This window comes from Rattus rattus, chromosome 8 (genome assembly GCF_011064425.1).
Source record: "Rattus rattus isolate New Zealand chromosome 8, Rrattus_CSIRO_v1, whole genome shotgun sequence".
NCBI lineage: Eukaryota > Metazoa > Chordata > Mammalia > Rodentia > Muridae > Rattus > Rattus rattus.
In genome coordinates, this window is record NC_046161.1 from 32,020,569 (window position 1) to 32,032,606 (window position 12,038).

The 12,038-nt window shown below is 36.2% G+C and overlaps 1 protein-coding gene and 1 pseudogene across 1 annotated transcript; both read left to right on the plus strand.

Moving 5' to 3' along the window:
- Positions 1-4,797: 4,797 nt before the first annotated feature.
- On the plus strand, positions 4,798-5,813 carry LOC116907961 (annotated as a pseudogene).
- Positions 5,814-10,853: 5,040 nt separating this feature from the next.
- On the plus strand, positions 10,854-11,801 carry LOC116907418 (olfactory receptor 143). The gene has a single exon (XM_032910379.1). It carries the CDS (start codon positions 10,860-10,862, stop codon positions 11,799-11,801), a length of 942 nt encoding a protein of 313 aa, XP_032766270.1. The 5' UTR covers positions 10,854-10,859.
- The last annotated feature ends 237 nt before the right edge of the window (positions 11,802-12,038 follow it).

The window sequence follows — 12,038 nt, forward strand, 5'->3', positions numbered from 1 at the left end:
AAATACACAGATATAAATATAAATAAATAAAGATTAGAGACATGATATAAATTTTTATTGGCTATTGTAGTACTTAACATTTCAAATGTTATCCTCTTTCCCCCACTCTCCCATTTCCTCTCCCCGCACTTACATGAAGCTTCTACTCCCACCCACCCACTCCCATACCAACACCCTAGCATTCCATACAGTGGGGAAACAAGCCTTCACAGGACCCAGGGCTTCTCCTCCTATTGAAGCCAGATAATGCCATCCTCTGCTATATATGCAGTTGGAGCCATGGGTCCCTCCATGTGTACTCACTGGTTTCTGGTTTAGTCCCTAGGAGCTTTGGGGGGTCTGGTTGCTTGATAGTGTTGTTCTTCCTATGGGGTGGCAAACCCCTTCAGCTTCTTCGGTCCTTTCTCTAAGAACACAACTGGGGTCTCCATCCTCAGTCCGATGATTAGCTGCAAGCATCTTAATCTGTATTAGTAAGGATCTGGCAGAGCCTCTCAGGATACACCCATATCAGGCTCCTGTGAGGAAGCACTTCTTGGCATCAGAAATAGTGACTGGGTTTGGTGGCTTCATTTGGGACAGATTCCAAGGTGGGGTAGTCTCTGGATGGCCTTCTCTTCAGTCTCTGCTCCACTCTTTGTCCCTGTATTTCCTCCCTTGAGTATTTTGTTTTCACTTCTAAGAAGAAATGAAGCATCCACACTTTGGTCTTCCTTCTTCTTGAGCATCATATGGTTTATGAGTTGTATTTTGTATATTATGAGCTTTTGGGCTAATATCCACTTATCAGTTAGTTCATACCAGGTGCGTACTTTTTTGACTGGAGTATCTCACTCAGGATGATACTTTCTAGTTCCATTTATTTGCCTAAGAATTTCATGAAGTCATTGTTTTTTTATAGTTGAGTAGTACTCCACTGTGTAGATGTACCACATTTTTTGTATCCATTCCGCTGTTGAAGGGCATCTGGGTTGTTTCCAGCTTCTGGCTATTATAAATAAGGCTGCTATGAACATAGTGGAGTGTGTGTCTTTGTTATATGTTGGAACATCTTTTATATATATATATATATGTCTATATATAGACATATATGTCTAGCAGTGGTATAGCTGGATCCTCAAGTAGTACTATGTCCGATTTTCTGAGGGACTCCCAGACTGATTTCCAGGGTGTTTGTACCAACGTGCAATGCCCCCCACACACACACAATGGGGGAGTGTTCCTCTTTCTCCACATCCTTGCCAGCATCTGTTGTTACCTGAGTTTTTGATCTTAGCCATTCTGGTTGGTATGAGGTGGAATCTCAGGGTTATTTTGATTTGCATTTCCTTGATGACAAATGAAGTTGAACATTTCTTTAGGTGCTTCTCAGCCATTTGATTTTCCTTAAGTTGAGAATTCTTTCTTTATCTCTGTCCCCAATTTTTAAATAGGATTATTAGATTCTCTGGAGTTTAAATTTTTGAATTCTTTGTATGTATTGGATATTAGCCCTCTATCAGATGTACGATTGATAAAGATCTTTTCCCAGTCTATTGGTTGTCATTTTGTCCTATTGACAGTGTCCTTTGCATTACAGAAGCTTTTCAACTTTATGAGGTCCTATAATCTTGATCTTAGAACATAAGCATTGGTGTTCTGTTCAGGAAAATTTGCCCTGTGCCCATGTGTTCGAGGCTCTTCCCCACTTTCTGTTCTATTAATGTCGTTGTATCTTTTATGAATGTGGATGCCCTTGCATTTGGAGCACAGATGTTCAGAACTGAGAGTTCACCGTGGTAGATTTTTCCATTGATGAGTATGAAGTGTCTTTCCTTATATTTTTTGATAATTTTATTTGAAAGTTGTTTTTATTCAATATTAGAATGATTACCCCACCTTGTTCCTTAGGACTATTTGCTTGGAAAATTTTTTCCCAGCCTTTATTTTGAGATAGTGTCTGTCTATGTCACTGAAGTGCATTTCCTGTATGCAGCAAAATGCTGGGTCCTGTTTATGTATCCAGTCTGTTACTGTATGACTCTTTGTTGGGAATTGAGTCCATTGATGCTAAGAGATATTAAGGAATAGTGATTGCTGTTAGAGGTGGAATTATGTTTCTGTGGCTATCTTCTTTTGGATTTGCTTAGAGAAGATTAATTTCTTGCATTTTCTAAGGTGTACTTTCCTGCTTTGTGTTCGAGTTTTCCATCTATTTTCCTTTGTAGGGCTGGATTATGTAAATATATTGTTTAAATTTGTTTTTGTCATGGAAAATCTTGGTTTCTCCTGGGCTCGCCTTTGTGTTTTCTTAGTGTCTGTATGAAATCTGCTCAGGATCTTCTGGCTTTCATAGACTTTGTTTAGAAATTTGGTGTAATTCTGATAGCTCTGCTTTTATATGTTACTTGACCATTTTCCCTTACTGCTTTTAATATTCTTTCTTTGTTTTGTGCATTTGGTGTTGTGACTATTATGTGACAGCCAGAATTTCTTCTCTGGTCCAATCAATTTGGAGTTCTGTAGGCTTTTTGTATGTTCATGTGCATCACTTTCTTTAAGTTAGGAAATTTTTCTTCTATAATTTTGTGAAGATATTTATTGGCCCTTTAAATTGGGACTCTTTGCTCCCTTCTATACCTATTAATCTTAGATTTGGTCTTCTCATTGTGTCCTGGATTTCCTAGATGTTCTGGATTAGGAGCTTTTTGCATTTTGCATTTTCTTTGACTACTGTGTCAATCTTTTCTATGGTATTTTCTGCACCTGATATTCTTCTATCTCTTGTATTCTGTTGGTGATGCTTGCATCTACGACCCCTGATCTTTACCTAGGTTTTCTATCTCCAGGGTTGTCTCCTTTCATGATTTCTTTATTGTTTCTATTTATATTTTTAGATCCTGGATGGTTTTGTTCAATTCCTTTACCTATTTGGTTGTGTTTTCCTCTAACTCTTTATGGGATTTTTGTGTTTCCTCTTTAATGGCTTCTACTTGTTTACCTGTGTTCTGCTATATTTCTTTAAGGAAGTTATTTATGTCCTTCTTAAAGTCTTCTATCATCATCATGAGATGTGATTTTAAATCCAAATCTTTTCCAGTATGTTGGGATAGCCATGACTTGCTGTGCATTCCAATGATGCTGTGTAGCCTTAGTTTCTGTTGCTCAGCTTCTTGTGCTTGCCTCTTGCCATCTGGTTATCTCTGATGTTAGTTGGTCTTGATGTCCCTGATTGGAGCTTGTCCCTCCTGTGGACCTGTGGGCCTGTGATTCTGTGATCTTAGGAATGAGAGTGCTCTTTGGAGCCCAGGTCTATCTGGGTAGGATTTGGGACAGGAAGGCTATGACACATCCTTAGGTCTAGGCACAGGCAGAGATTGGAAGGATTCTGTCCCAGGCTGTTGCTCGGGTCCTGTGTCCTCTGTGCTCCTGGCAGGTTCCTCTTTTGACAGTTATTTGAGCAAAGCTGAGGTCTCACCTTTGAGCTTAGGAGTGAGAGAACTCCTGGGAATCCAACTCTATTTGGGCAGGATTTGTGTCTGGAGGGCTGTGGGGCAGCCTTACCTCTGGGCACAGATGAAGACTGGAAGAGTGACATAAATTTTTACATTTTTATTGTTAGGAGCCTGAAAAGTCTGACTTTAAATAACACAAACACAAACACAAACACAAACACACACACACACGCACACATGCACGCACGCACGCACGCACGCACGCACACACGGAAGCGGGCACATTTATGTAATATTTCAACTCACTTTTTACAAAACAATTTAGAATGTTAATTCATAATATACTATGTATTAATACGATTGCTTATTGGAAATTGCAAGTAAAAGCATGTAGTTTTCCCTCAACTTTTTTCTTGAAGTGTTGTGCTGATCACTATGCTGAAATTTCCAAAGCAGACCACAAAATACTTTGTCAATCAGTACACCTGATGGAGAATTATAAAGTGATCACAACTTTGAGTCTCAAATGTGACAAACCTATGTTTTTACTGCGTGATGTAAATACAGGTTCAGTAATTCATTCATTCAAGGGACTCATGAAACATGAGAGAAAATATTAAAGAAAATAATCTTCCAGATAAGTTCTTGCTTGAACCAGAAAATGTCTTACAATCTCATATAAGGGTGCTATTTTCTTTCTGAGGTCGAGAATGAAAACTTTTTAAAGAAAATCTTGTACAGAAACTGTCACATTCCACAGTGTAATTTTCATAGGGTGTTAGAAAGAAACCTTCATTATGGCTACTATCATCTTTATCAGCAAAAGTTTTGGATTCCTGAGGAGAACAGAGAAGAATCCTTTGGTTGCAGGAGCAATAAAGTCTCCATGGAACAAAGCAAATTTATTTGTTGTCATAATTTTCCTTTGGCCACAAAGGTAAATTCTAAATTTTTTTTTTTTTTTTTTTTTTTTCAGAGCTGGGGACCGAACCCAGGGCCTTGTGCTTGCCAGGCAAGCACTCTACCACTGAGCTAAATCCCCAACCCCCCTAAAGTTTAATAATACATTATTATTGCTTTTTAAATTTCTGATCTGTACTGATGACTAAAGAGAAGCGAGAAAAGATGTTCAAGATATACTTAGAGTTTCCTCAGCATTCTCTCTGCAAAGAGAGACAACGAAGGGACCAGAGATTTCTCAGGATTCAACCTGTGTTGTCATGACTGAATACCTTGCAGCATTTTCACAGAATACTGTACTTGCAAACCCAGCAGTTTCAAAAATCTCTGCCTGCTAAAAGATACTTTCCTTTTAATATCACTTGCTTTCCCTCTCCCAACAGATGTGAATGCAACAAAGCAAATGACTGTAGAGAATGACTCTTCTGTGACTAATTTTTTATTTTATGGGATTAACAGACCAACCTGAGTTCCAGCTTTCTTTGTCTTTTTTTTTTGCTTGTTTCTCTCTCTCTCTCTCTCTCTCTCTCTCTCTCTCTCTCTCTCTCTCTCTCTCTCTGTGTGTGTGTTTCTGCTGAATTGCTGAATTATTCAGCCATTGTGATAGGAAATTTGTGTTTAATGATTTTCTCATTTGTCCAAATTCATACCTTCACACTCTAGTGTATTTTTTCTGTTTAATTTGTCCTTGGTTGATTTCTGTTATTCATTTTTCTGTACCCCTAAAGTGCTGATGGGTTTTGTTAAGAAAAGAGCATCATATCGTATACAGGATGTATGACTCAGCTATTCTTTTTCTGCTTTTTTGTTAATGCTGAGTGTTATGTGCTCACAGCAATGGCTTATGATCGTTATGTGGCCATATGTAAGCCCTTGATTTATGCCATTCTTATGTCTCCTAGGATGTGTTTCCTGCTCATGATTGGGTCCTATTTAATGGGATTTGCAAGTGCCATGGCTCACACTGGCTGCATGATTAGGCTCAGCTTTTGTGATCCTAATATCATCAACCATTACATGTGTGAAATCTTCCCCCTTCTCCAGCTTTCCTGTAGCAGTACCTATGCCAATGAACTTGTGAGCTCTCTTATTGCCTGCATAGTTGTCATTGTATCTGGTCTTGTTATCTTAACGTCATATGTTTCCATCCTTTTAAATATTGTTCATATGTCATCAGCTACAGGTTGGTCCAAAGCCATGGGTACTTGTGGTTCTCACATCATAACTGTTAGTATATTCTATGGTTCTGGGCTGCTTACTTATGTCAAACCAGCATCTGCAGATTCTGTAGGCCAGGGTAAATTTTTCTCAGTGTTTTATACTCTTATGGTTCCCATGCTGAATCCTCTTATTTATAGTCTCAGGAACAAGGATGTCAAACTTGCTGTGAAGAGAACTATGAAGAGAATCACAATGTGATGTAACAGGTGTGTTTTCAGTAGTCTCTCACTCCATGGTAGGGTCGTTTCATTGCCTTTCATCCCCCATTACCTTTTTTCCATTCTTTCCTTTCTTCTTTTTTTTTGCCTTTTTTTATCACTTTTATCTTTAGTTCAGAATTTCAACTATATTGCATATACACACACATATGCACAACAACACCATAAGTCACACGGCCACATAGAGCGCCACAAGATCAGTACCAGCACAAGAACTAGCACTGCCACCACCATCATCTACCATCATTGTCGTCGTCGTCGTCATCATCATCATCATCATCATCATCATCATCATCATCATCTGCCAGGCAACCTTGTGCCATTACTCTTGGGATTTAAGACTCATCTATACTCTAAGATTATCCATGCTGATTGTCATAACCTGTTCCAGAATAAGACTTTGGTCTAATATATTTTATGCATAAAGATAATACTATTTTAAAGTTTCCTTTTATATCTTTTTTATGAAAATAAATCCATGAGACTATTTTAAATCCTAGGAATAATACCCAGAAAACTGAATCTTCACCATTGTACCACCAATTTTTAAGTTTAGCCATGTATTGTTTCTAAGAAGAGGTAACCAGATAAATGTTTTTTAAAGGAAGAATATTTATTTATGCAAAAACAATGAAAAGAAATAGAGTGGTAAAGGCACAATACTTTTGGAGAGTTGTTTTAGTATAGGTCAAAATTGCAGTGTATTTGAATGATGGTACAGCCAAGTTGGTTATATTAGAAATGCTATCCATAAAACATTAGTAGGAATTATTAGGAAATGAGTAAGAATAGAAGCAAATGCCCAGGAAAAAGCATGACTTTAAATTCAGTGAGTAAACCAAGGTACAAAGTGACATTTTAACTTGTTTCTTCATATTCATGACCATTCTTTTATGAATGGTAAAGCTGAATGTTTTGATTAAGACTTTTTGTGGAGAGTATCATTATTTCTCTAATAAAATAAAGTAACAAAATAAAACAAAATGAAACAAAACAAACAAAAAAAAACCACAAAAAAAAAAACCCAGAAAATTCACATAAATATTGAAGTTGAATGAATCTCTACTCAATGATAATTTGGTTAGGGAAGAAATAAAGAAATTAAAGACTTTTTACAATTTAATGAAAATGAAGGCACAGCATAACCAAATTTACGGGAAATAATGAAAGCATTGCTAAGAGGAAAACTCATAGCTCCGAGTGCTTCCTTCATGAAAAAATTGGAGAGAGCTCTAGAAAAAAACATACTGCTTTATTGAGAAGCCAAATTATTTGTTCCAATAAAAATTAGCAGAAATTATGCTCTACAAAATTTTCTAATATGTATCTAGTATACAGGGAACACTTTGATTTTTAACCTCAATTTTTCGAGAATTCAGGCACATACCCATCAGTGGTGATACTATAATCAGAGAAAGATTATTCAAAATGTAATTCTTATATTTATCTCAAGTTCATGGTGTTTTAAAAGTTTTGAAGTAGTAGATTAGCAGTATAACTTTCAAAGCAAATTATCAGTGTTAAGGTATACTTGTTAGTTTCATTTTAGTACCTGAAATGCAAGTTATTAAAATCATTTGGTTCACATTTCTATCATAAGACATTTTAATAAAAGTGTAGAATAATTAACAGTTACAGATAATAAGGTATATGAAGCTTCTGTTCCAGAAATCCTTGGAGCTTTCAAATACACTACATGATTCACAGAATAGAATGCATGTTGAGATCTCAACGTGACACCATTGTTTAAATAGAGACAGGTTGAGAAAATATGAGGAAATACTATTGGCACATTTTTATCACATCAAATAAGTTGATTTTATAGGTGTAATTATTTATATCGCCATAGAAAATTTGTTGATTTAACATTTTAATTAGCCTGCATTTTATAATAGTTATGAATAAATTATTAAAAATTGGTAATCATTATAAATAAATGATTGCACATTTAATTTCAAAAGTAGCATTACAAGTAAGTTAAATTCAAGATAAATTTTAGAAGTAAATTCACTTGATTATAAGCATTTGGAGAAACTCCATATATATTTGTGATTAATATGGGAATAGTACACTTATATTTCTTATCTAATTTGTGCATCATTATATCATCATTTACAAATTTCGAATGTGAAATTTTGTTTCATAATTCCATATTAACAAATGTTAAATGCACATTAAATCTGTTTTTAGGTAAAAGCTTAATTGCATACATTTCTGTCCCTTAGATGTCATTAGTATAAAGGGAAATACTTTATTAAAGTTTGACAGTGAAGACAAACATGGCACTTGAAGTTATATGAATTTCCAGTTCTCAACAACTACCCACTGTATGTAGCTCTTCATGTAGAGTGTAAAGCATGGTTAAATTTTCCTCAAGTGCCATCATTATCTCGGCATGAAATTCCTCAAATTTGTATTCCCATAAGATATGTTATATCAAAGGTTTGGGTTGGGTGAAGTATAACCTCTGGGCTTTTTTCTTCAAAGTAACACCATTTAGTTTATTTTGCTATCTTAACTGTCTTTGATATGCAATTCTGGTGAATTGATTTTCAAGACTAAAGGTATATACACTTCATGTTGAAAGTTCTATAATATGTTCTTGTGAATGTTTCTATGAGACAGGTATGTGTCATTGAGTAAGGTCTTTGTAATTCAAAATTTCAGGAGTTGTATAGACTCTTAGAACACTGGAAGGAGAAATCTCTTTCCATATTCTTCTGACTGAGACTCTTTCTTGTATATTTTTATGCAAAGGGTCAAGAATCAGAATTATTTGGAATTAGTTTTGATGTTAGAAAATTATTGGCCAAGAAACTGTCCTTGAATTTGATAAACCTTTTATCCGATGGAATAACTCAGAGAAAATGTTTTTCAACTATGACGAAGATTGTAAAAGATATCATTAGCAATGTTCTATGACTGTTTCTGACAAAGGAACTAAATAGCCCTGCCTCAAGTAAAGGAGGGATTAGCGCGCGCGCGCGCACACACATACACACACACACACACACACACACACACACACACACACACACACACACACACACGTACGTTGTAAGATGTTTTCTTCAAATTCTTGTGTCTCCAAAACAATCCTTGAGATCTAGATTACAGTGACATTCTGAGGGATCGCCTGATCTCAGTGCGTTCAGAGCTTTCTTTGATATTTTCCCCAAGGTTCTCTGATACCCTCACACCTCTGAAAAGACTAGTGAGACTTGTTGACATTTTAACATACAGCTAATTTAAAACTGTTTGCAGATCTATAAGTTCCAGTATTTTCTCATCTTATACTTTTTTTGTAAGAGTGCTATGACTTTAAATTTATTTTGAGGTATATTACAAGATATGAATTAATTTTTGTGTGTAGTGTGTATGATTGCTCTTACTATCTTTCTTAAGCACCTTTCTTCTCATTTTCAATATCCATTTTTTCAAAGTGCTCCCATATGAAATTATCCTTCAGCATCATTTTCGGAGCCCAAATACTATGCAGAGCACATTTGATAATATGTAGTGAAATGTTCACCATATTCATATGTAGATGGTGGAGAGGAGAAAAATAGGGCATGGGATGGAAGGTGTTAAAAAGTTTCTGTTTTTTTTCTCCACTATATAGAATGCTAGCACAACAAAATGTTAATTTCTCCAAATTTGTCAAAGCAGGAACATGTTTTTTATCAGATCCATGGCTCCAGCTGCATATGTAGCAGAGGATAGCCTTGTTGGGCACCAATGGGAGGAGCAGCCCTTGGTCCTGCCAAGGCTCGACCTCCCCCCAGTATAAGGGAATGTCAGAGTTGGGAGGTGGGAAGGGGTGGGTGTATGGGTGAGGAAACACCCTCATAGAAGAAGGAAGATGGGATAGGGAGTTTATGGCTGGGAAACCAGGAAAGGAGATAATATTTGAAATGTAAATTTAAAAAATTCAATTAAAAAAAGAAAATAACATGTAAACAGTATGAGGGCACTTACACATAATAGTATATTTTTATTCATCTAGTAATCTAACACACTATATAGATTGTTTCAAAACATAATAGATTTTTATGATTTAAAATTACTGTTATTTGTATAATTTGTACGCATGAATTTCTGTATGATAACCAAGAACTACTGGCTCAGTATTTGTGTGAAAAGTTAAGATCCTCTTCTCTCTTACCCTGTTCCTACAATTATTTTTATTACAGTGCTAGATATTTTTAAACAGTTTATTATTGAAATTATAGGAAAGCTGCAAATGGCAAATGAACATGTCCCTGGACATTTCTTCTTGTAGAATTGTTCAGACCTTAATGAAAAGAATAACAAATGGGACCACTTACAGTTCTGCTCTGGGGACTAGACACTCCTTATGGGAAATTATACAAAAGACTGATGCTAGTTCTGTAGCACAAACTCATTGATTTTAAACTCAAGAGACCATTAAACATGAGGATTGTCATAAACAAGAGTATAATTTTCAGTGCAACTAAAATTTTCTCTTAAATGTATTGGCCTTGAGGCTTTGGAGACTCAGATAACAGAGATATTTAATGTGTGAGACAAGAGTGTAAAATCCTCAGAGGAAAAGACGCCATTTTCTCAAGGGAAGGTCTTCTAACAATTGAGACACACTTTCTGCACTGATTGCAAACACCTTGTCCATTAATAACAACTTTGCCTATGTGGCCATAGGGTGGAGTAAAACAACATGAACTCCAATGTCAGAGAGGACTCCAGGTGAACCAAAGTGAGAACTGGATAATCTTTACCTTGACATTTTATCTTCATGTCCATGGCTATCAAATGTTCTGGGGAAAATTGTTCTTTTCAGCCTTAATCCTTAGTAAACCTTAGTAAACAGTAGGTAAAGAAAATAATGTAATGTTCAAAGAATTGTTCTGGAGAGATAAACCTAGCATGACTAGGGATTCCTCACTTCGTTCTCTCATTCAAGCTTGTAGAGCAATAAATCCGACATTTTGCTTGGAGCAAATGATGGTTTATGATTTAATATTGCTTTCTACAATTGTTCTTACAGATGCCGCACATGACTATGGAAAATAACTCTTCTGTGTCCGAGTTCGTTCTGATGGGACTGACAGACCAGCCTGAGCTCCAGCTGCCCTTGTTTGTTCTGTTCTTGATGAACTACACAGCCACCGTGATGGGAAACTTAACTTTAATGAATCTTATTTGCTTAAACTCAAACCTTCATACTCCTATGTACTTCTTCCTCTTCAATCTGTCCTTCATTGATTTCTGCTACTCAATGGTCTTTACTCCCAAAATGTTGATGAGTTTTATTTTAGAGAAGAATATCATCTCTTTCGGAGGATGCATGACTCAGCTGTTTTTCTTCCTGTTTTTTGTGAACTCCGAAAGTTATGTGTTGACAGCCATGGCCTATGATCGCTATGTTGCTATTTGTAAGCCATTAACATACAAAGTTATTATGTCCCCTAAAATCTGTTGTCTGTTGATATTTGGATCTTACTTGATGGGATTTGCTAGTGCGATGGCCCACACAGGATGTATGATCAGGCTCACCTTTTGTAATTCTAACATCATCAACCACTACATGTGTGACATCTTCCCTCTCCTTCCACTCTCCTGTAGTAGCACTTATGTCAATGAGCTTATGAGTTCGGTTGTGGTAGGTACAGCTATAATTTTGTGTTGCCTCATTATTTTAGTCTCTTATGCTATGATCCTTTTCAATATCATTCATATGTCATCAGGTAAGGGTTGGTCCAAAGCTTTGGGCACTTGTGGGTCTCACATCATAACTGTCAGTCTCTTCTATGGATCTGGGCTGCTTGCTTACGTCAAGCCATCATCTGCAGAGACTGTGGGTCAGGGAAAATTTTTCTCAGTGTTTTATACTTTATTGGTGCCCATGTTGAACCCTCTTATTTATAGCCTCAGAAACAAGGATGTCAAACTTGCTGTGAAGAAAACCTGGAAAAGAATCACAAGCTGATCTATCCCATGATCTATCCTGTAGTCACACACTTCCATTTGATATGTTTTTATTTCTTTCTTGTTTATTATATTACCTATATTTTATTCTATTTATTTATCATAGAACTTAATTAGAATTGGTGGAATTTATTTTATAACACATGTTTCTCTTTAAATCACGCAATGTAACTCTGTGAGTCCTGAGGGGATATGAGATATCCTCAGATTCACTCTTTTTCCAAGATTGTGCCATGCT

Coding starts and splice junctions, on each gene's coding strand:
- LOC116907418 (XM_032910379.1), top strand. CDS start 10,860: ATGCCGCACATGACTATGGAAAATAACTCTTCTGTGTCCGAGTTCGTT.